The 22,403-nt window shown below is 38.7% G+C and overlaps 5 protein-coding genes and 1 non-coding gene across 7 annotated transcripts; 1 reads left to right on the top strand and 5 right to left on the bottom strand.

Moving 5' to 3' along the window:
• Positions 1–383: 383 nt before the first annotated feature.
• LOC137726703 (uncharacterized CRM domain-containing protein At3g25440, chloroplastic-like) lies at positions 384–2,801 on the bottom strand. Of its 2 annotated transcripts, none has more exons than XM_068465638.1 (4): positions 2,544–2,801; positions 2,131–2,449; positions 1,552–1,959; positions 384–1,107 (listed from the first exon to the last, which is right to left on the bottom strand). In XM_068465638.1, exons 1-4 carry the CDS (start codon positions 2,624–2,626, stop codon positions 550–552), a joined length of 1,368 nt encoding a protein of 455 aa, XP_068321739.1. In that variant the 5' UTR covers positions 2,627–2,801; the 3' UTR covers positions 384–549. The 2 variants fall into 2 exon arrangements, with proteins under 2 accessions (XP_068321739.1, XP_068321741.1); XM_068465640.1 differs by having other exon boundaries at positions 2,131–2,446.
• Positions 2,802–4,688: 1,887 nt separating this feature from the next.
• LOC137724817 (putative disease resistance protein At1g50180) lies at positions 4,689–5,568 on the top strand. Its single transcript, XM_068463500.1, has 2 exons — positions 4,689–4,817; positions 5,266–5,568. The coding sequence occupies exons 1-2, from the start codon at positions 4,689–4,691 to the stop codon at positions 5,566–5,568; spliced, it is 432 nt and encodes a 143-aa protein (XP_068319601.1).
• A 1,327-nt stretch (positions 5,569–6,895) lies between these two features.
• On the bottom strand, positions 6,896–7,431 carry LOC137723313 (calmodulin-like protein 3). Its single transcript, XM_068462479.1, has one exon. The coding sequence runs from the start codon at positions 7,429–7,431 to the stop codon at positions 6,973–6,975; it is 459 nt and encodes a 152-aa protein (XP_068318580.1). The 3' UTR covers positions 6,896–6,972.
• Positions 7,432–9,593: 2,162 nt separating this feature from the next.
• On the bottom strand, positions 9,594–9,689 carry LOC137727188 (small nucleolar RNA R32/R81/Z41). The gene has a single exon (XR_011067757.1). It is a non-coding gene; the product is annotated as a small nucleolar RNA R32/R81/Z41 (small nucleolar RNA).
• A 3,123-nt stretch (positions 9,690–12,812) lies between these two features.
• LOC137726379 (uncharacterized) lies at positions 12,813–13,538 on the bottom strand. Its single transcript, XM_068465300.1, has one exon. It carries the CDS (start codon positions 13,483–13,485, stop codon positions 12,991–12,993), a length of 495 nt encoding a protein of 164 aa, XP_068321401.1. The 5' UTR covers positions 13,486–13,538; the 3' UTR covers positions 12,813–12,990.
• Positions 13,539–18,633: 5,095 nt separating this feature from the next.
• On the bottom strand, positions 18,634–19,360 carry LOC137726903 (uncharacterized). Its single transcript, XM_068465855.1, has one exon. The coding sequence runs from the start codon at positions 19,322–19,324 to the stop codon at positions 18,848–18,850; it is 477 nt and encodes a 158-aa protein (XP_068321956.1). The 5' UTR covers positions 19,325–19,360; the 3' UTR covers positions 18,634–18,847.
• Positions 19,361–22,403: the final 3,043 nt, after the last annotated feature.

Genomic DNA, 22,403 nt, shown 5'->3' with positions numbered 1-22,403 from the left:
CAACAACCTTTTCCAATACAAACCTACTCTTTCCTTACAGTGACTTACAGAGGAAAGGGAAGGGGTTGGTGAAAGGAAGAGGCAGGTATCTATATGAATTCAGGAAAGAAAGGAAAGAGTGTGTAGGAGTGGGTTGGCGTGTGTTTGGTTAGGGAAAATGAAGGGTAATGTGTGTGTTGGAAGAGGCTGCTGGGTGCTTGCTTATGTGAAAGAAAGGGGTTTGTGGGAGTATGAATTAGGCAGAAGGAATGGGTCGTGTAGGGTTTAGCACCTCCTTATCATTGGAGATGAGTCTTACTATCGAACATAGCAACGAGAGACACGATGTAAATATAGTTCAAGATATAGTAAGAAACATACGAGAAGTTGAGGACTGATAACATTTTAACCTTATTTATGAGAGTAATTCTTGCTCAATTTTGGGAGGAATAGGCCTTCAAACCAAATATAACCTTTAACTAGAAATAACAAGTATCTAATTAGCAGGAGACCAGAAAAAGGTCAAGTATCTAACCATCGAATTGTGATCGTAAGCAATTTACAAGTGTCTCATCTTCTTTTTTTCTTTAAAAGTGAAGCAGCACGCAGAAATACTCGATCAACTTCATCAAAATTTGGCAAGCCAGCATCTTCGTCCAAGGATTTATCCTTCTTTGCGTCCCTAGATATTTGACGCAGGTGATCCTCAAAATCTTCAGGTTCGCCATCACTTTCAACTGGAAACTTTTCAAACTCTTCCAAATACAGAGGTCGCTCTGCCTTCTTCTCGGTCTCCTTCTCGGAGTCGGTATCAAAAATATCAGATAAATCTTCAGAGTCTGAAGCTATATCCATATCTGTTGAAAGGTCATCCCCAGAGCGTTCCTTGCTCCTATCCATCATTTCTTTTACCTTATTTGAAGCCTCCAGCTTCAACTTTGAGGAGCTCCCAGAGTGTACACTATCAGTAGATTCAGTACCAGTTTCTTGCGTTTCTTCAATGTAATCTGCATTGATGTCTACTTTCCTTTTAGCCTGTGCTCGAAGCAACTCAAGATCTTGTTCAAGTTTTGGAATATATTTCCTTACGGCTCGAAGACCATCCTTATACTTCGATTTATCCAAAGCCTGTATGGAGGAGCAGAGAACATAAGGGAAAACATGAAAACAGATAATGACAGACAGTGCTTCAGTATATGATCAGGGAACCTAGTTTTAATTTCAACACCTGTCAAAAGTCTAACCGTGTTGTCGAACATATACCTGCATGTCATTGTATATTTGTGTTTTATTTACTGATGGATCTTTTAAACGAACATTATATAAGGAAAACTTGTTAGTTTTCCGGTCATAAGGAAGCAAGCAAAGGACTTGATTGTCATGTTATCAGGAATTGATTTAAAATGTTTATCAGAAAAGAGCAATGAGGCGCTTACAGTATCAAAATTAATTTCAAATATGCAGCTAAAAAGCACTCGGCTTGTGCTTGACATGCAGTGTTCTAGTGGAGACAGTTAAAAGTCTAAATTCTCCGAAAGATCTAAGTTTAGAAAAAATAGACGATAAGCGAACCTTCTTCCTGGAGAGAGTGACCCTGGGTGACATGATTTCTGTTGGAGGCTGAGAATAGTTCTTCCCTCTATACATAATTATCGTGTATTCTTCATGAATGCCGAGCACAATCCCTCCGGTTAATCTAGCCAGCTCAGAAGCAATCTCCTTAACCTCTTCAGGTGAGAAAGTTTTCACCACCACCTGCAGAGTTTGATGTTTCTTCCAATGCAAGTGCATGTTCAGAATCACACCCTGGTATATCCCCCGTCTACCAACGGGCACATAGTTCTTGCACTTGAGACCCATCTTCAGAAAGTAGAAGTGTTCCTCCGGCGTCAATATTTCTGGATCATGGTTTGTCTCCGATGGCTCCGAGGGCTCAATCTTTTTGAGAGCTTCAACAAGCCTTTCCTCTTTCCTTTGAGCCTGCAAAAACAGAAATCACATATTTTCATCAGTCTCTAAACATTTCGCAGAATCGTGCTACCTTTTTTCATGCAAACATCAGTTGAGAGATATGCTGAAAACTCCAAAATTGCCAGATAACTTGTACGAAATCAAAACCCAATAAAACTCTTAACGTACAGATTATTTTACCTTTCTTAACTTGTGGAGAATTTTCTCCTCAGCAGTCATTCTCTCATAGTCTTTCTTCTTCTTATACCTGAAGAACTTGAGCCACCTAACCACTGCCCTTTTGCCCTTGAGCTTTTTCCTCTTCGCTTTACCATCACCAGTGGCCTCAGCACCCGCGCCGTCTTTTGAATTTTCCAACGGCTCTACAGCCTTGTGCTCTGTGTTAACACACGGAGACGAATGAACCCATTTTTGGCACTCCGACGGAAACCTTGCAATGCCCACCACGTCCCGCACAGGCTTTTCATCGAACACCTTGTATACAACATCACCCAAGCTACTGCATTTTGAGGTCCAAACATGAAATGCTATACATTTCAATGCAATTATCACAGAAAATTCACTACTTTTTAAGATTTGGAGAAAGAGGGTACCTGGGTCGGTATATTTTGGGGTGGTTGTGGGATTTGAGAAGGCGCAGTGACCGGAAAACGCTCGGCCGTGCCAGTTTCTGCATTGGGGCTGAGCTGCGGTAGGGAATAGCAGTCCTCTGTTTGGAGGATCCGAAAGAAGGCGAGTTAGGCCATCTGGAATTCCAAAGTCTCAAAATCCAACGTTTGGGAGCTCGGTAGCGGTAGAGTTCAACTGAATTTCTTCCAAAGTGTTTTCTGGCGTGTTGCCATTAACCCCAATTGGGACGACGAGAACCAGCAGCGTATGCACCAAAACGCCGTCGTATTTATGCTGGGGTGGTTGTTCTGTAAGTTGTGATTTTACCAGCAGGTTTATTTATTTTCAATGGAAAGTGATTTTTTTGCACATATTCATTTTAACCTTTTACTTAATTTTTTATTTATTTATAAATTACATAAATCAAGTGAAAATAATAATCAGAATTAAACAGCGGAGTAAGAAGCTAAACGGGTGTTTGTTTATTATATCCCTCTCCACATTTGTAATAGTTACTTTTATTTACCTATTGTCTTGAGGGAAAAAAATAATACCAAAGTTGCATTCTTTTCCTCCATTATGGAAATCTTAGTTTGGGCTGCTTTATACAACAACACTTCACGGACAAGCGTTCAACTTAAATTTAATTGTTTGAAGTGAATTGTCGCATAACATAAGTTAACTTTATCATACCATTTCCATCAATAAGCAACCAATGCCATAGGCACACATGATTTTGGTAATGTCGTGAGATATGAAATAATTCACTTTAATCGTATTGGACTTCCAAATTTTACTTATTTTCTTGGCTAAAGAAGAGCTACCAAAAACATCTACATCATCTCTCATATATATCCCAACTCCTAGAGATCAAAATTGATGAAAGATTGAGCGAGAGAAATGATCATGAAACAATCTAGGAGAACATAGAGAATGTCCTAAATCTGCAAGAATATCAGCCACAGCCTCAACCGCAACATATTTGCTTTCCAAAACACATGTTCAATGTCAACTTCGTAACAGATTCGACCTAAAATGTCTCAAATAATCGAGTAACAAAAACCTTTCATGACCTACTTCCTTATCGAAGATTTAACACAAACCCTGAATGTGTACAATCACCGTGCACACATATATAGACTCTCAAATAAAGAGAGAGAGAGAGAGAGAGAGAGAGAGAGAGAGAGAGAGAGAGAGAGAGAGAGAGAGAGGGAGGGAGGGAGGGAGGGAGGGAGGGAGAGAGATGTCTCTCCCTAAGCAAATTTTATGTCTCTAAATATGTGAAAATGTTATTGGAGTACACTAGTGTATGACATGCATTCAATGAACATATGTGCATACTAGAAAAAACTCCTAACTAGGATTATTGAAAAACAAAATGTGACAAGAAGATAATGTTAGGTTTAGAGGGTTCGAGAAAGCAAAGTATTTAACTCCGTGGTATAAAGTTCAGTGCAAGTGATGGATAGGGTTCAAATCATTGAGTCCTGAGTTCAAACCCTCCACCTCCCTTTAATTTAGATGAATTTAGTATAAAGTACCTATCGTTTGTCCAAAAAATAAATGGCATAAAGTTAGTAATTTAGGGTAAAATATTTTTATGAAGACTTGAGAATCTTGTTTGGCTCATGAACTTGAAGTCGTCTCTCATGATCTCATTTTGGTTGGATGTTTTAAGAGCAAACGGTGAAAGGTAGATAAAATATAGAAAAGCTAGCAAGAGTGTGATTTCAACCAGCTAGCTGTGAGATACATTGGACTTTATCTCCATGTGATGCATGCAATCCACATCGAGATCAAATGAAACGGTTTATTTAGTGATTACTATTTGTATATATTTGCTCTTTAGTCTTTGATTATATGAATAAAAGTTGAGCTAAGGAGGTTATTTGCAAATTCTAAGGTCTTATATGCAAAATGCTTAAGATCGATCGATCTTATCATCAATCTGAATTGATATACAAACAAATTAAGTCTGGTTTAGTGGTTCAATTTTCTTTTGGTGGAGAGAATATGGCTGAGGCTGTTGTTTCGTTTGTGGCCGAAAAGCTTGGTGACTTCATAATTAAGGAGGCAAGTTTCTGTGCGGAGTTGGCGATCAAGTTAAGCTTGCACAAACCGAGCTAAAAATGATGCAGGGCTTGTTGAAGGATGCAGATGCAAGACAAAGAGATGAAGAAGTAATACGTGTTTTGGTTGCTGAAATTAGAGATGCTGCTTATGATTTGGAGGATGTCAGTGAAAACTTTGCCTTGAAGGTGACTTCCAAGTTCCAAGACGAAAGGAGGAGGTGTTAAGAGTTTTGTGAATAGGTTCCGTTCCATCTTGATCGAAGGAGTCAATCTTCATGAGATAGGGTCAGAAATTGGGAACATTACAACCAAAATCTCTAATTTGAGTTTGAGTAGTTTGCAGGCTCACAACATAAGGGACATAAGGGAGACCAGCGGTTGCACGTTAATGAGAGGAAGCGACAACTAAGGCGAACCTATTCTCATGTTATAGAATGTGATGTTGTCGAGTTAGAGAAGAGTATCAAGGAGTTGGTTATGCATTTGGTAAGAGGTAAACATCACCGCCTCCGAGTTGTTTCTATTTGGGGGATGGGTGGCTTGGGCAAGTCCACTCTTGCAAAACAGATTTACCATCATAATGAAGTAAGACGCAGTTTTAGCTCTTTTTTTTGGGGTGTGTATATCTAAACAGTTTCAAGTGAGAAATGTTTGGCAAGAAATTTTAACGAAACTCATTTCTGCTACATGTGAGCAAAGAAAAGAAATCGCTCGAATGAGTGATGCAGAAGTAGCCAAGAAACTTTGTCTTCTCCAGAAAGATAAAAGATGTTTGGCGGTTCTTGATGATATTTGGAGTATTGAGGCATGGGACTCGTTGAAAGCTGCATTTCCATACGAGGAAACAAGGAGCAGAATATTACTCACCACACGTAGAGAAGCAGTAGCGTCGCATGCTGGTCCAAGTGGTTTCCTCTACCAACCCCTCCCACTATAAATGAGAATGAGAGCCGGAAATTGTTCGAAAAGACAGCACTTCTTAGAAGGGATAGTGATATTGGTATTTTCTCAATAACTCTTTTATCTTTACTTTTCTTGTTTGAATATTGACTAACGACTAACAAAACTATAACAGAATTGATCGCATTTAGTTTTTTCTTGTTAGGATATGAATGTCGTCACATCAACAAAAAAAATGGGTGGAAAGAAAAACTTACATTTTACTTTTAGGCGTTGAAATGAATGTTTTCGACTGTGTCAACTTTGCATGTCTAAATAGCATTACTCTTTTCTCTTAGTTATAAGTATTTTCGAAATGGTTTGAACAGTAGCCTTTATAATGGGAAGTGCTGTTAATTTGGTGTTTTTCTTTCAGACTCGGAATTTTCAATAATTAAGCTCTTCAACGGTGTGCAGGTTTGCCATTAGCCATCAATATTCTTCTTACAGGAACAGGTGACGAGTGGCATGCGACGCATAAGAATGTTTATGCAAACATAAGGAGAAGCAAAGGCCAAGAACAAGCGTACGCAGGCACAACATGGCTGTTAGCATTGAGTTATGACGACTTACCATATCATTTAAAGCCATGTTTTTTTTATTTAGGTCAGTTTCCTAAGGATAATGAGATTCCAGTGAATAAGTTGGCTAACCTATGGTCACCAGAAGGTTTTATTTCTTTGGCCCAACATAGACAAAGTTCAGTCGAAATTAACCATGGAAGGTATAGCATATAACTGCTTAACTGAGTTGGTCGAAAGGTGTGGCTGAAGTTGGGGAACGGGGTTTGGTTAGGAAGATAAAAACCTGCCATGATCTTATGCGAGACGTGCTTGTTGAAGGCAGAAGAGGAGCATTTCCTCCAAATCGCCAATTTTACCGCTAGAAACAAAGTCCACCTTAACTGAGTTCGAAGAGTTGCTATATACTTGGACGAGAAGGTTGAAAAATTGGTTCCATCAAAAGATGAAAGAGATATCCACCTTAGATCGCTCTCATACTTTGGCTCAATTCATTGGATAGCAGGAAGTAAAAAGTTATTACAATCAATGTTCAAAGATTTCAAAGATATTGAAAAGATACCAATCAAAGAAATGAAAGAGTTTGCATTCTTTTGAAATAAAAATGAAATTATACAAGAGAGAGAGGCCTCTAAACATCTAAACAATAAGGCTGCTCTTCTTTTGTATCTCCTCCTCTATTTAAAAAAAAAAAAAAAAAGGTGATGATTTTCGTACTTTTGTACTCCATTTTCCCCCTCCTGCACCCCTTGTTTTTCTAGCCCTTAGATCAAATAAACTCGAAGGCGAATCAAGGTACGCAAATAATGGGTATGGAAGGAGTGCAGAAGGAGAAAACGAAAATTCGAAAATCACTACCATGGAAAAGATCCTTCTGTTAGTTAATTTGAGCTTAAAGCAGCAAACCCACCACCTTTCATCATCTGCTTAAACTCCTTGAAATTCACCCTCCCATCACCATCACCATCAACCTTCTTTATCATGATCTTGCAATCCTCCAGTGTCCTCCCTTGCTTGAGCCCCAAGGAAGACAAAACCGACTGCAGCTCGTCCACCGTGATGAACCCGTCCCCGTTCCGATCAAACACATTAAACGCCTCCTTCATGTCCTCCTCCTCGTCCCTCTCGCCCATGATCGTCTGGTACAACGCCCCGAATTCATCAAGGTCCACGAACCCATCTCCATTGACATCGATTTTTTCAATCATCTGGATCAAGTCCTTGTCCGGAATGTAAATCCCCAGCTTCTCCAACGAGTCCCTCAGCTCCATCTTCGTGATCCGCCCGTCCCCGTTCTGATCAAACATCTGGAAAACCCGCCGTACCTCCGCCCTGTCCATTAAAATTGCTAAAAAAATTGATTCACCACCAAATAGTACGATTCAAAATTCGATCGGGATATTGAGGAACCAGCAAAAAAAATCCAAATGATAAGAAAGATTTCACTTTTTGGAAGAAGTGAGAAATGGAGGGTAGAAAATATGGGAAAAAACCCTGAGGAAAAAAATGGTTGGGAAAATTGGTTAATACCGAACTGAGAATTTGTGGTGGGGTTGATCGGAGTTGTTACAAGGAAAAAGGAGGTGAAAAATCGATGAGGGTCAAACGTTTGTACGTTGATGATTGATTGGATTAAAATTTTGGTTTTTAACGATATCCGTTGAAAAACGCGGGTATTGGTTTGAAGTCGTTTGGAATGAAACCAGCCGTTTTTGCGGCGCCGCGTTTATAATTGTGGCGCCGTATTTTCTCGAATTAGGACTTGATTTTAGGGGTTTTTCTTTTGGAACTTTAACGATAATTTCTGGTAATGTTCATTTTAATGAAAGATCATATTTTTACTTTAAAAAATCAATCATGATACTATTCACTTATAACATTTTTTTGTTATTTTCGTTAAAACTCAAAGTTGAAAGTTTTCAAACCTTTTTCATTAATTTTCATTTTTTTTTTTTGTGGTTCAAGGGTTGCATTTTTGTTTGAACACAAGTTTTGTGCAAATCGTAAGTTTGCGCATGCCCAAATTATAGAATGGAGTTTTGGGTAATGTATTAAAGCTAGCTTGGTTTTTATGGTGAAATTTAACTATCATTCAATTATCATACTTAGTAACAAGTACGTGAGTTAAGCTAGTTTGCAGTGACAAAAAAATGAGGTTTGAAGTCGTTTAGAAGTACTTTTAAAATAACCGAAATCGTTTTAAATATATATATATATATATATATATATATATATTTCTGGGTTTCAAAGACTCTTAAGTGATTCGTGCAAGAAGCACTAGCACCTGTTATGTGATGTAGAGAGCACCTAAAGTATTTTTTTCAAGATTCATTTTTATTTTTACTAAAAATTTGTTCCATATATTTTCGTTTTCAACAATTTTAAAAGCAATTTCAAACGAGTCCTTAAACTAAAGTGGTTGTCCCATTGCATTCCAATTCAAATATAAAGTGATTTATAAACACCATTTTTCTCCAAAGAACGGGCAAAATTAATTCATTTGAATTATTTAAATAAAAGGTTACTTCTCCAAAGAACAGTCATGTTTATATCATTTGAATTAAATAAATAGAAGGTTAGGATATCTCCAACCGAAGGCTAATCAGATGACTCGTTTTAGTCCTTTGGCCCTTCAAGAAAATAATATTTTAATAAACAATGCAAGGCTATATTTCTTACCTTCTTCAACCGATGGGCCAGGGGGCCATAGGCCAAACATAGCACTGTGAAAAAAAATAAACTATCTCCAATCGAGAGCCAAAAGGTCATATAGCCAAACATAATTTATTATTTTAATTGAACTACTATGGTTACTTAAATTAAATTACCTCAATAATTTTATATTATGGATTGTCAATAATTTTCATGTTGTTAAATGTTTTTAAAAATGTTTTTTAAGTTTCATATTGTTAAATTTTTGTTATGTTGTTTAATGTTACTTAATGTTGTTTAATGACTCAAGAAGTTATAGGAAAAAAAATAGAATTTTTAAATTTTGTAAAAAAGAAAAAAAGAAAAATCAAATATGAAGTCAGCATGTGGCTCGGCCTTGGGTCGGCTGGTTGGTCATTTGGCCTTTTTTTGTCCAGTGGGACCCATGAGTCATTTGGCCTGACTCTCAGTTGAAGATAGTTTTCGAACTATTTTCAACCATCTGACTCTCTGAACCCTTCGATTGGAGATGATATTACTTCTTCTGAAGTGAAAATAAAAAGTAATCAACATAACCAACCAAGGGGAGGGTGTCTAAAGATTATTTGCCATTCAAATCTTCCATCCCCAATTAGCTATTGTTTATATAACATAAAACCTAATATTAAGAGTCCAATTATGTTCAACTCCGTTTTATTTTTTGAGCCTTAATGAGAAACTTCTACTGAGACTTTATTTTCAGTCCAATCTCCGAAGTCTAAAGATCATTTTAGTCCCACCATTTTTTTGTGCAAAGAATGTGTTAGAATTTGTTTGTTTTAATTCCATATAGTAGCCCTTATTTATTTGTTTTAGAATCAGAAAGAACGTAGCGAAGAGATATTATTCTGATCACGTTAAATCGAAGGATCATCACCCTTTCACATCTCTTTCATCATTTTCTTCATCAATCAAATTCAATTCACAGAAAATATCAAATTAAATTTAAGAAAATAAAAAAAAGTGTAATCCAACCATGTGCCCACAAAACCAATCAAAGTAAAAGGGATAATGGGCGAGTAGTTGGATAATCTAGAAAAACTAGAACTGGATTAATATTGCAAACGAAGAAATTGCCTCAAAACATCGACTGTTTAGGGACAGAGTGCGTTTGCTTAATATAGTTATTAATTATTTATCAAACTTTACAAATTAAATTGGGGGAAAAAATGAAAAAGAACATGTAAGTGTAACAGTAGTAAAAGGGCCTGAAGAATCAGGAGGAAGTCAGATTCAGGCGAGTGCTACTGCCGATTTGGATTTCGCAAGGTTTGTAATTCATTTGGCTGGATCGTTGATTCGACACCCAGTCAAGAAGCTGAACTTGCTTACCCTTTCAAAAAATTCAAAGCAAAATTTGATAAAATAAATACAGAGATTTAAATCGAATCAAAACAATCGAAGAAGCGACGGCGAAGAATTATGGAGTAATGAAAAGGAATTAGAATCGGACGGGGGCTGCCGCGGAAGCGGAAGAAGAAAAGGAATCCTGCACACGACGATACTTCCTAATATCTCTGATAATGTAGTATTTATACAGAAAATTAGCAGGAACTAGGGTTTTCTTTTGCTCGAGTGGGCTGAGCCCTATGGACTTCAGACTAATGATTGTTTGGCCCATTGGCTCGAGTTTGGGCATTGTATCAACACTGACGAACGTTACTTGCAGCCACGATGATTTTGTGACAGTATCACAAATTAATCACTTATTAGAAATTTTTTTTTAAAAAAAAAAAATTCAAATTAGTACAAACTGTTATAAATGGCAACCATAATGTTTTTCAATCGAAAAACAAAATATGATGTGGCATGATATGGATTAGCACCCTTCACCATTACTAACAAAATTAACGCTTCAAAACTCTTTTTAATTAATTATTACATGCATTTTATTTACTTTATTATTGAGTTTATTAAAATATATTATAATATTTGAATTTGACATATCAAGTGAAAAACAAAACTTTAAAAGATGTCAAAGTGTCACATAGACAGTCAAATTTTAATTTTAAGTTAAAATTTGACATCTCTTTTACATATGCTCTTCTAAGGCGTTATAACTTTTTAACATAACTGATTAACTTGAGATGCAGCAACATCAGCAGAATGAAAGTACTTCTCAGTACAACAAGACCCATGATAACGATTTGAAACAAATAGGTTGAGGGAAAAAATTAGTTACCCCTTTGAACTATCGTTTGTGGTCGTCCAAATTGCCACATTGATTTTCAATTTTAGTTTGAGCCTCCTTTTACTTTGAAAAATCAACGTGGCAATAAAAAAGAGAGAATATCACGTCAATTAGTAGTTTAGTTCAATGTTTTGGTAAATAGGGACATGCAAAGCCCGTGAGCCATTTTTTGAAGTAATTTGGTGATTTAGTTATGTCCATTTCTTCCCCTCACTCCGGGTTAAAAGCCTAATTTAGATTCTAGAAGGCGCTGCTAGACCATGCAAACCAGGAAGCAAAACATTACACAAGGCAAAACGGGAGCTTCGGTAGTCACTACTACAACTATACATCTTCTGCCCCTCTTTTGTTAGGTTCTAGGATTCTGGAGATGGTGTGAGAGCACTGCACAATCACATCCTCCAACCACTAATACGAGATGTATAAGTAGAAACTCAACACCCTATTCACGAGGATATTGGACCACATGAAAATTCTCCAACCACTATAATTTCACCATTCAATTATACGAAAATAAGAGGAAGAGACTGAGAGAGTCTGAGAGACAATGGCACTTCTCATGATCCGGATAAATTCTCTCCTAGAAGCAACGACAAACAGCCATCCAACAATGTGGACATCAAAAGAGAAAATAATTCGGCTATTCTAAACCACATTGTAGCCATCAAAAAAGGATTTCCTGAGAAAAGCATCCCGGGTAATCCAAACAAAATTGTGCGTGCATAGGGAGGGTCATAGACAGAACAATTCATCCTTAGACCCCATTAGCTATTTCATTTTCCTTTTTGCATGTAAAACTATGTTCATCTTCAAACAGAATCCCAAATACGGCATATATGTGCTTCCTGAAGGGCTCTAGCCACTTAACACCTATCATGATCTTCTCATGGTTCCCTATCCCGCACAATACCTATCCCTTATTCTTCCAGCACGCCGGAAAGAAAGAGTTTGGAGACATGTTTCGATATCTCCACTACCCAGTACCCAAAGAATAATGCGCGTATAATATCTCAAGTAAGCTCCACTAAGGTGCTAGAAAATAATCAAAAAAGAACAAAACATCTCAAGTGCAATACTATGCGTGACCAAAGTCACCAAATCAAACACATGTAATGGAATAAAACTGCACCGAGCAGTGTGCAGAACAGAAAAGTTCATAAAAGCACGTTTTGAACATAAACCAATCTGTTGCTTAGTTTCTTGCACAGCTACACTAATCTCAACTTCACATAAGCGATTGTGATTCAGTACTATCGCCAGCTCAAGCAACTATAGCCAATCGCAAAACAAACCCAGCCATGAACATTAACACTCGCCTATCATCAAGCGTTTCAAGTTCTTCATCATTGTTACTGAAACTATTATCAGGTGAAAATCTAAACTCCCTACCTCCTTCGTCCACTTCTTGCATTATATTACCTTTTATGCAACATTCCATAGAATTCCACAATTTGCAGTTTGTTATGCAGCAATCAATTAATATAAACCAAACAGCTACCACTCTTCGCTCATGTAAACTACAACAAGATGACTACTACAAACTAAAGATTCACATTCAACCTCCATTCAAGTCGAACTCTACATTTACTTCCTGGACCTAAGCCTACAAACTGAAAGCACTCCATCCAGGTCAAAAATATGTCCGTCATTTACTCAATCTGCTGCTAGCCTCCTACTTCCGAAACACCAACCTTATATTACTAAATGGAACAACGAACAAGGATTTCTGACCCCATTCTAGAAAACCCGAAATATATGGCTCAACACTTTTTCAACATTCCTCCCACATTTCATCGATTTTCACCAACTAAATCAACACCCAAAACAAACAATTCAACATTCCAACATATTCAAATCATGAAATTGAACAACAATTTTCTCAATTCATACACAGAAATCCAAAGCATTCGACCCACAACATTAAAAACTGGTTCCACATAATTCCCTCAGAGCCAGAAAATCGCATTATTGTATCCAAATACAGAGGTAAAATCCCAAGAATTTCACTACCCTAAGCTTATGGAATGTCCCAGGGTTTGGCCTCAGGGACAGCAACCACCATACCTTGAAGCTCTGGAGTGAGGACGACCTGGCATCCCAGCCTGGAATGCTTGTTGAGAACCCTAGCCCTAGAGTTCCTCTTCAGCACGTACTCCTCGTCGTAGGACCGCGGCGGGAGCTTGTCGAACCATTCCTGAGCAATGTTGACTTCGCACTCGGCGGAGCAGGCGTCGATGTCCTCGAGCCGGTGGGAGGCCGGGTCGATCAGGCCCCTCTGGGCCAGGGCCTTGAGGAGAGTGTGGCCCGATAGGCCCACCACCTCGCGCTTGCGGCCGTCGACGTCGATCGCGAAGAGCTTGACGATTCGGTCGGAGACTTTGGCGGAGTGAGTGGGGGAGGAGGCGGAGGCTGAGGAGGCGGAGGAGGCGGAGGATCTGGAGATTAAGGAGATGGAAGGGAGGCGGTGGAGCATTTGAGAGTGACGGAGTCTCTGAAGGCTCGCCATCGCCATCTTTTGTTTCAGGTTTGGGCAACGACTTGGCTGTGTGTCTGCGATGACCTGTTTGGTTTGAGAGTTAAAAGAAAAGTTTACGGTACCTTTTACTTTAACGAAAAATTACATTTTTACCTTAAAAGTCAAACTTAATATTATTCATTTTACTTTTTATCCTTATAGTTAAAACTTCAAATTTTCAAACATTTTAATTAGTTTTCCTCTTTTTTTTTTTTTTGCTAGTAGGAGAAAAATGCTAAATTGTATAAGCAAAAAGAAAATGAAAATAGAACTCCACCAAAAAGTAGGAGGAAAAAAATGGCATGTACTACTGAAGGAAAAAAAAAAATTGTTTCTCCTTGAAATTAACGTATTTTTATCGTTTAAACATGTTAAACGTAACCGTTTATTCTTCATCATCACAAATCATCTTTACAAAAATAATTCAATTTCGAGATTGTTTTAGTTATTCATGCGTGTCAAACCAATGTTTTGATATAAAGTAACGTTTTCATGATGAACTGAATATTTGTTTGATACATATGAATGGTTAAACCATTTTTATTTTTGTAAAAATAATCTTTAAATGATGATAAAAAGAATTAATGGTTCCGATTTCAATGATTTATGGAAGTCTTGTGGCCACGGCATGTAATTTCTATATATATGGAAGAGCTGAAAAGTTGCTAGTACATTGAATTGTACTTGGGAAGTTGAAAGGCTAAGGATTCGTTTGGTGGATAGGATGAGATAGGTTATTTTCAATTAAATTGGATTTGTAACCCAGCAAATGTTTGGTGAGATAAATGCATCACGGACTGGATTGGCTACAAATCCGAAATAAGAGAAAATATGATAGGTTATGTAACTCATCCAATCCTACTCCTGAAGCTCAATCCCATCTAGCCTAGCAAATGGATCCTAAGCGTGCGGGCATGCAGGTTTCGGGTAAATAGTAAATACATTCTATTTAATTTTCCAGGGAAACTGGAAAATATGTAGGCTGGACGCAGATGCAGATGCTTGTTGTACTTCTTGGTCTCCTTGTTGATTCCACAAGTGCTCAATAACATCAATTTCAAGCATAATGCGACAGTCCACTACAACACGTAAGGTAGCCACTTCACGTTTCGAGCAATAGGCAACATGATACAGTCTATGGTGTTCATAAGAGTAGAGTGAAAGATTTTCCACCAAAATGCAGATGCCGTTACGTGGTTGTTACTGGTTGCACAAGCGAATGCAATTGGATACGATAGCGGGCAGATGTTCCCAGTTGGCACCCTTTGTCACTTATCGTTTTCCACCTGACGTATTTGTTGCTCAATTTTCGCAAGTCTACTAGCGATATCGATAAAAGAATCAAGGACAGAATCACAAAACTTGTACTCGGAATGGAACTAAAATATCACAAAAGAAGAAGAAAACCTCTGGTCAAGCAACGAATCACATGCCTAGGTAAGAATAAGAGGCAAAGCATAAGTCTTTACGTTTCGCATTCATCAACATTATTAATAACTTCATTTTTCTCATAAAAAGTTCTCCATCGTTGATTTGCCGAGTCACTTTTCCATGCAAGAGGCAGCAAATATGCAACACCAGCGCCACCCAGTTACTAGCCCACCGCGGAGCAGACACTCAACTATCAAAGGAGAAATTGTCGTTGTCCAGAGCCATAAACAATCTGGTTCGGGAAGATCAGCTTCTCTTCGATTATATAGTTCGACAGAAGTTGATCCAAGTAAGTTCAAAGTGGAGCAATTACCTTGAAAAACTATTGAGCTTTGTGTAATTCTGTGACCCGAAAATCTTCGCTTTCTTGATGTTGTATCCAACAGAAACTGGCAAGGGCAAGTTGAGCAACCAAGCTTACCTCAAATGTGGAACCACCAAGACAGACGATGGTGAAAAAACCAGAACATATAGTGTCAAGTTCCAGGTTGAACTAAACTTTGGAAATCCAGGAGCTTTGGTTGTAAGAAACCGAGGCAAGAAAAGGTTTTTCCTCCAATCTGCATCTCTTCAAATCCAGAACAATAAGATTATACTTTTCGACTGCCACTCCTGGGTGTATCCATTCCGAACGACCAAAAATTTAGATCGAATTTTCTTTGCAAATGCTGTAAGTTGCACAACTACTAACTTGCCTGTTTTATTTGACACAAGTATTCGCAAATGCAATTAAGCAACACAGCTGCTCATGTTGTTACAGAAATATCTTCCCAATCAGACACCCCAAGCTCTAATAGAACTGAGGAAGGAAGAGCTTATTAGCTTGAGAGGAGATGGAACTGGGGAGAGGAAAGAATGGGAACGAATTTACGATTATGATTGCTTAATATAGTTATTAATTATTTATCAAACTTTATAAATTAAATTGGGGGAAAAAATGAAAAAGAACATGTAAGTGTAACAGTAGTAAAAGGGCCTGAAGAATCAGGAGGAAGTCAGATTCAGGCGAGTGCTACTGCCGATTTGGATTTCACAAGGTTTGTAATTCATTTGGCTGGATCGTTGATTCGACACCCAGTCAAGAAGCTGAACTTGCTTACCCTTTCAAAAAACTCAAAGCAAAATTTGATAAAATAAATACAGAGATTTAAATCGAATCAAAACAATCGAAGAAGCGACGGCGAAGAATTATGGAGGAAAGAAAAGGAATTAGAATCGGACGGGGGCTGCCGCGGAAGCGGAAGAAGAAAAGGAATCCTGCACACGACGATACTTCCTAATCTCTCTGATAATATAGTATTTATACAGAAAATTAGCAGGAACTAGGGTTTTCTTTTGCTCGAGTGGGCTCAGCCCTATGGACTTCGGACCAATGATTGTTTGGCCCATTGGCTCGAGTTTGGGCATTGTATCAACACTCACGAACGTTACTTTCAGCCACGATGATTTTGTGACAGTATCACAAATTAATCACTTATTAAAAAAATTTAAAAAAAAAATATTCAAATTAGTACTAACTGTTATAAATGGCAACTATAATGTTTTTAAACCGAAAAACAAAATATGATGTGGCATGATATGGATTAGCACCCTTCACCATTACTAACAAAATTAACGCTTCAAAACTCTTTTTAATTAATTATTACATGCATTTTATTTACTTTATTAAAATATATTATAATATTTGAATTTGACATATCAGGTGAAGAACAAAACTTTAAAAGATGTCAAAATGTCACATAGACAGTCAAATTTTAATTTTAAGTTAAAATTTGACATCTCTTTTACATATGTTCTTCTAAGGCGTTATAACTTTTTAACATAACTGATTAACTTGAGATGCAGCAACATCAGCGGAATGAAAGTATTTCTCAGTACAACAAGACCCATGATAACGATTTGAAACAAATAGGTTGAGGGAAAAATTTAGTTACCCCTTTGAACTATCGTTTGTGGTCGTCCAAATTGCCACATTGATTTTCAATTTTAGTTTGAGCCTCCTTATACTTTGAAAAATCAACGTGGCAATAAAAAAGAGAGAATATCACGTCAACTAGTAGTTTAGTTCAATGTTTTGGTAAATAAGTAATTTGGTGATTTAGTTATGTCCATTTCTCCCCCTCACTCCGGGTTAAAAGCCTAATTTAGATTCTAGAAGGCGCTGCTAGACCATGCAAACCAGGAAGCAAAACATTACACAAGGCAAAACGGGAGCTTCGGTAGTCACTACTACAACTATACATCTTCTGCCCCTCTTTTGTTAGGTTCTAGGATTCTGGAGATGGTGTGAGAGCACTGCACAATCACATCCTCCAACCACTAATACGAGATGTATAAGTAGAAACTCAACACCCTATTCACGAGGATATTGGACCACATGAAAATTCTCCAACCACTATAATTTCACCATTCAATTATACGAAAATAAGAGGAAGAGACTGAGAGAGTCTGAGAGACAATGGCACTTCTCATGATCCGGATAAATTCTCTCCTAGAAGCAACGACAAACAGCCATCCAACAATGTGGACATCAAAAGAGAAAATAATTCGGCTATTCTAAACCACATTGTAGCCATCAAAAAAGGATTTCCTGAGAAAAGCATCCCGGGTAATCCAAACAAAATTGTGCGTGCATAGGGAGGGTCATAGACAGAACAATTCATCCTTAGACCCCATTAGCTATTTCATTTTCCTTTTTGCATGTAAAACTATGTTCATCTTCAAACAGAATCCCAAATACGGCATATATGTGCTTCCTGAAGGGCTCTAGCCACTTAACACCTATCATGATCTTCTCATGGTTCCCTATCCCGCACAATACCTATCCCTTATTCTTCCAGCACGCCGGAAAGAAAGAGTTTGGAGACATGTTTCGATATCTCCACTACCCAGTACCCAAAGAATAATGCGCGTATAATATCTCAAGTAAGCTCCACTAAGGTGCTAGAAAATAATCAAAAAAGAACAAAACATCTCAAGTGCAATACTATGCGTGACCAAAGTCACCAAATCAAACACATGTAATGGAATAAAACTGCACCGAGCAGTGTGCAGAACAGAAAAGTTCATAAAAGCACGTTTTGAACATAAACCAATCTGTTGCTTAGTTTCTTGCACAGCTACACTAATCTCAACTTCACATAAGCGATTGTGATTCAGTACTATCGCCAGCTCAAGCAACTATAGCCAATCGCAAAACAAACCCAGCCATGAACATTAACACTCGCCTATCATCAAGCGTTTCAAGTTCTTCATCATTGTTACTGAAACTATTATCAGGTGAAAATCTAAACTCCCTACCTCCTTCGTCCACTTCTTGCATTATATTACCTTTTATGCAACATTCCATAGAATTCCACAATTTGCAGTTTGTTATGCAGCAATCAATTAATATAAACCAAACAGCTACCACTCTTCGCTCATGTAAACTACAACAAGATGACTACTACAAACTAAAGATTCACATTCAACCTCCATTCAAGTCGAACTCTACATTTACTTCCTGGACCTAAGCCTACAAACTGAAATCACTCCATCCAGGTCAAAAATATGTCCGTCATTTACTCAATCTGCTGCTAGCCTCCTACTTCCGAAACACCAACCTTATATTACTAAATGGAACAACGAACAAGGATTTCTGACCCCATTCTAGAAAACCCGAAATATATGGCTCAACACTTTTTCAACATTCCTCCCACATTTCATCGATTTTCACCAACTAAATCAACACCCAAAACAAACAATTCAACATTCCAACATATTCAAATCATGAAATTGAACAACAATTTCCTCAATTCATACACGGAAATCCAAAGCATTCGACCCACAACATTAAAAACTGGTTCCACATAATTCCCTCAGAGCCAGAAAATCGCATTATTGTATCCAAAAACAGAGGTAAAATCCCAAGAATTTCACTACCCTAAGCTTACGGAATGTCCCAGGGTTTGGCCTCAGGTACAGCAACCACCATACCTTGAAGCTCTGGAGTGAGGACGACCTGGCATCCCAGCCTGGAATGCTTGTTGAGAACCCTAGCCCTAGAGTTCCTCTTCAGCACGTACTCCTCGTCGTAGGACCGCGGCGGGAGCTTGTCGAACCATTCCTGAGCAATGTTGACTTCGCACTCGGCGGAGCAGGCGTCGATGTCCTCGAGCCGGTGGGAGGCCGGGTCGATCAGGCCCCTCTGGGCCAGGGCCTTGAGGAGAGTGTGGCCCGATAGGCCCACCACCTCGCGCTTGCGGCCGTCGACGTCGATCGCGAAGAGCTTGACGATTCGGTCGGAGACTTTGGCAGAGTGAGTGGGGGAGGATATGGAGGCGGAGGATCTGGAGATTAAGGAGATGGAAGGGAGGCGGTGGAGCATTTGAGAGTGACGGAGTCTCTGAAGGCTCGCCATCGCCATCTTTTGTTTCAGGTTCGGGCAACGACTCGGCTGTGTGTCTGCGACGAGCTGTTTGGTTTGAGAGTTAATGGAAACTTCGTGCTCCAGTTTATTTTAATGAAAAATCATATTTTTATACTAAAATGTTAAACGTAATACTATTTATTTTACCCTTTATTAAAACTCAAAATTTTTAAAATTTTTAATTAGTTTTTCTTTTTTATTTTTGTTAGTAGGAGAAAAATGCTAAATTGTATAAGCAAAAAGAAAATGAAAATAGAACTCCACCAAAAAGTAGAAGGAAAAAAATGGCATGTACCACTGAAGGAGAAAAAAAAAAATGTTCCTCCTTGAAATTAACGTATTTTTATCGTTTAAACATGTTAAACGTAACTGTTCATTCTTCATCATCATAAAAAATCATCTCTACAAAAATAATTCAATTTCGAGATTGTTTTAGTTATTCATGCGTGTCAAACCAATGTTTTGATATAAAGTAACGTTTTCATGATGAACTAAATATTTGTTTGATACATATGAATGGTTAAACCATTTTTATTTTTGTAAAAATAATCTTTAAATGATGCTAAAAAGAATTAATGGTTCCGATTTCAATGATTTATAGAAGTCTTGTGGTGTAGAAAATATGGAAGAGAATGGTTTGTGGAAAATATGGAAGAGAATGCTTTTTCTCATTAATTTTTCTCTACAAGATTACAAGGATATATATACATGATACAAATGTGTAGGTAGGACAAGGTAGCCGTCCTAGTGTGTAGGTAGGACAAGGTAGGACGGCTGTAGAGGACAAGGTAGCCGTCCTAGTGTGTAGGTAGGACAAGGTAGGACGGCTAGTTCTTCCAATAATAATATTATATACAATTACACAAGGACTCCAACCATATTCCTTATTTGTCTAACACTCCCCCTCAAGTTGGAGAGTGGATGTCAAGAACTCCCAACTTGCGTAACATACCCGAAAACTTTTCTTTCCCAAGAGGTTTGGTAAACAAGTCTGCCAACTGTTGTGCCGTACCCACATGCTTGGTCTCTATTGTGCCATCTACAATCTTATCTCGTATAAAGTGACAATCCATCTCAATGTGACGAGTTCGTTCATGAAAAACAGGATTGGCAGCTATATGTAACGCTGCTTGATTATCACAAAAGAAAATGGAAGGACCATCCAAAGGAATGTTCAAATCCTTCAACAAAAAACGAAGCCAAACTATCTCGCAACAAGCACCTGCCATGACCCTATATTTCGCCTCTGCTGAAGAGAGCGAAACGGTTTTCTGTCGTTTCGTCCGCCAAGAAATCAAAGAACCGCCCAAGAATACACAATACCTAGTAGTCGAACGGCGAGTGATAGGGCAACCTGCCCAATCAGAATCACAAAACGCAGTTAACTTGGTCTGGTTGTCAGAACGAAATAATAAACCTTGACCTGGAGTAGCCTTCAAATAACGAACAATACGAAGCGCAGCATCCATATGAGATATCCTTGGCTCGTGCATAAAACGGCTTAGAACATGCACAGAATAGGTGATATCCGGCCGAGTGATAGTGAGATATATTAAACGACCTACTAATCGTCGATACTTTTCAGGATCCTTGAGAAGTTCTCCTTTATCAGATAATTTTGTGTCATCCATAGGAAAAGCAATGGGTCGTGCTCCCAAAAAACCATAGTCCTTGAGAATCTCTAATGCATACTTGCGTTGAGAAATATAAATCCCTTGTTTGGAAAGAGAAACCTCAATACCCAAAAAATATTTTAAATCACCAAGGTCTTTTATCCGAAAATGATCACGGAGAAAATACTTCAGAGAATTAATGGCACTAGCATCATTGCCTGTAATCACAATATCATCCACATAAATGAGCAAAGCTGTGAAAGAAATACCAGACTTTTTAGTGAACAATGAATAGTCAGCTTTGGATTGTTGAAAACCGGCAGAAATGATGGCACTAGTTAATTTGGCAAACCATTGGCGAGAAGCCTGCTTAAGACCATAAAGTGACTTGTGAAGGCGACACACAAGATTCTCCCCCTGTCGCCGAAGACCAGGAGGAGGAGACATATAGATTTCTTCATGTAAGTCACCATGTAAGAAAGCATTATTAACATCAAGCTGATGAAGAGACCAAGACTGACTAGCAGCAAGAGCAAGAAGACAACGCACCGTAATCATCTTAGCAGTAGGAGAAAAAGTGTCATGATAATCAATACCTTCAGCCTGAGTGAAGCCTTTAGCAACCAAACGAGCTTTGTAGCGGTCAATAGAGCCGTCGGAATTGTGCTTGAGTTTGTACACCCACTTACAACCAATGGGAATTTTGCCAGGGGGCAAGGAAGTTAAAGTCCAAGTACCATTAGCATGTAAAGCTTGAAGCTCCTCAGTCATAGCACGTTGCCAATTGGGGTCAGTGGCAGCCTCGGCAAAGGAGGAAGGCTCCACAGTCCGACTGACAGAGTTAATGTAAGAAAAATGCCTGGGAGAGTAACGGTGATAAGAGAGAAAATTACAAAGTGGATATCGCGTACCTTGTGTAGAACCGGGTTGCGAAGTTGAAGATGGGTGGGATGGCAGAATCACCTGCGAGCAAACGTAGTCTTTTAAATAGGATGGAGGTTTATGGGCACGGGAAGAGGTGCGGGGAAGGGGAGGATTGGTAGGTAGTGGGGGGGGGGGTAGGGATGTCCGTGGGTAAAAGGGTGAAAGGTAAGGAAGTAGCGGGGGGGGGGGGGGAAGGAGGGGATGCCGAGAGGGCAGGGGCATGGGGATGAACGGGTAATGGGGCAGCAAGGGAATCTGTGGGAGGCGTGGAAGGGGAGGAAGGTGGTGGGTTATATGTAAAGTCCAGAGGGGGTGGGATGGGTAGGGTAGGCGAAGAGGATGGGATAGGAGGGTGAAAAACGGCATAAGGGAAAGTAGTTTCGTGAAAGATGACGTCTCGACTAGTGAAAATGCGGTGATTGTCGAGATCGTAAAGGGTATAGGCCTTTTGTCCATGAGGATAACCGAGAAAAATGCAACGATGAGCCCGAGGGGAAAATTTGGAGGTGGGAGTGACAGAGGTGGCATATGCCAGACAA

Source organism: Pyrus communis, chromosome 2 (genome assembly GCF_963583255.1).
Source record: "Pyrus communis chromosome 2, drPyrComm1.1, whole genome shotgun sequence".
NCBI classification, from domain to species: domain Eukaryota; kingdom Viridiplantae; phylum Streptophyta; class Magnoliopsida; order Rosales; family Rosaceae; genus Pyrus; species Pyrus communis.
The sequence above is the reverse complement of the archived record's forward strand: the minus strand, read 5'-3'. Positions and strand labels throughout refer to the sequence as shown.

What these genes read in the sequence shown, in the direction of transcription:
- LOC137726703 (XM_068465638.1), bottom strand. Translation starts at nt 2,626, where the DNA reads ATGCAGAAACTGGCACGGCCGAGCGTTTTCCGGTCACTGCGCCTTCTC. An exon ending in CCCAAAATATACCGACCCAG is followed by an intron (nt 2,450 to 2,543) that starts GTACCCTCTTTC and finishes CTCAAAATGCAG; the next exon opens with TAGCTTGGGTGATGTTGTAT. An exon ending in TTCTCCACAAGTTAAGAAAG is followed by an intron (nt 1,960 to 2,130) that starts GTAAAATAATCT and finishes CTGTTTTTGCAG; the next exon opens with GCTCAAAGGAAAGAGGAAAG.
- LOC137724817 (XM_068463500.1), top strand. Translation starts at nt 4,689, where the DNA reads ATGATGCAGGGCTTGTTGAAGGATGCAGATGCAAGACAAAGAGATGAA. An exon ending in GTGAAAACTTTGCCTTGAAG is followed by an intron (nt 4,818 to 5,265) that starts GTGACTTCCAAG and finishes ATATCTAAACAG; the next exon opens with TTTCAAGTGAGAAATGTTTG.
- LOC137723313 (XM_068462479.1), bottom strand. Translation starts at nt 7,431, where the DNA reads ATGGACAGGGCGGAGGTACGGCGGGTTTTCCAGATGTTTGATCAGAAC.
- LOC137726379 (XM_068465300.1), bottom strand. Translation starts at nt 13,485, where the DNA reads ATGGCGATGGCGAGCCTTCAGAGACTCCGTCACTCTCAAATGCTCCAC.
- LOC137726903 (XM_068465855.1), bottom strand. Translation starts at nt 19,324, where the DNA reads ATGGCGATGGCGAGCCTTCAGAGACTCCGTCACTCTCAAATGCTCCAC.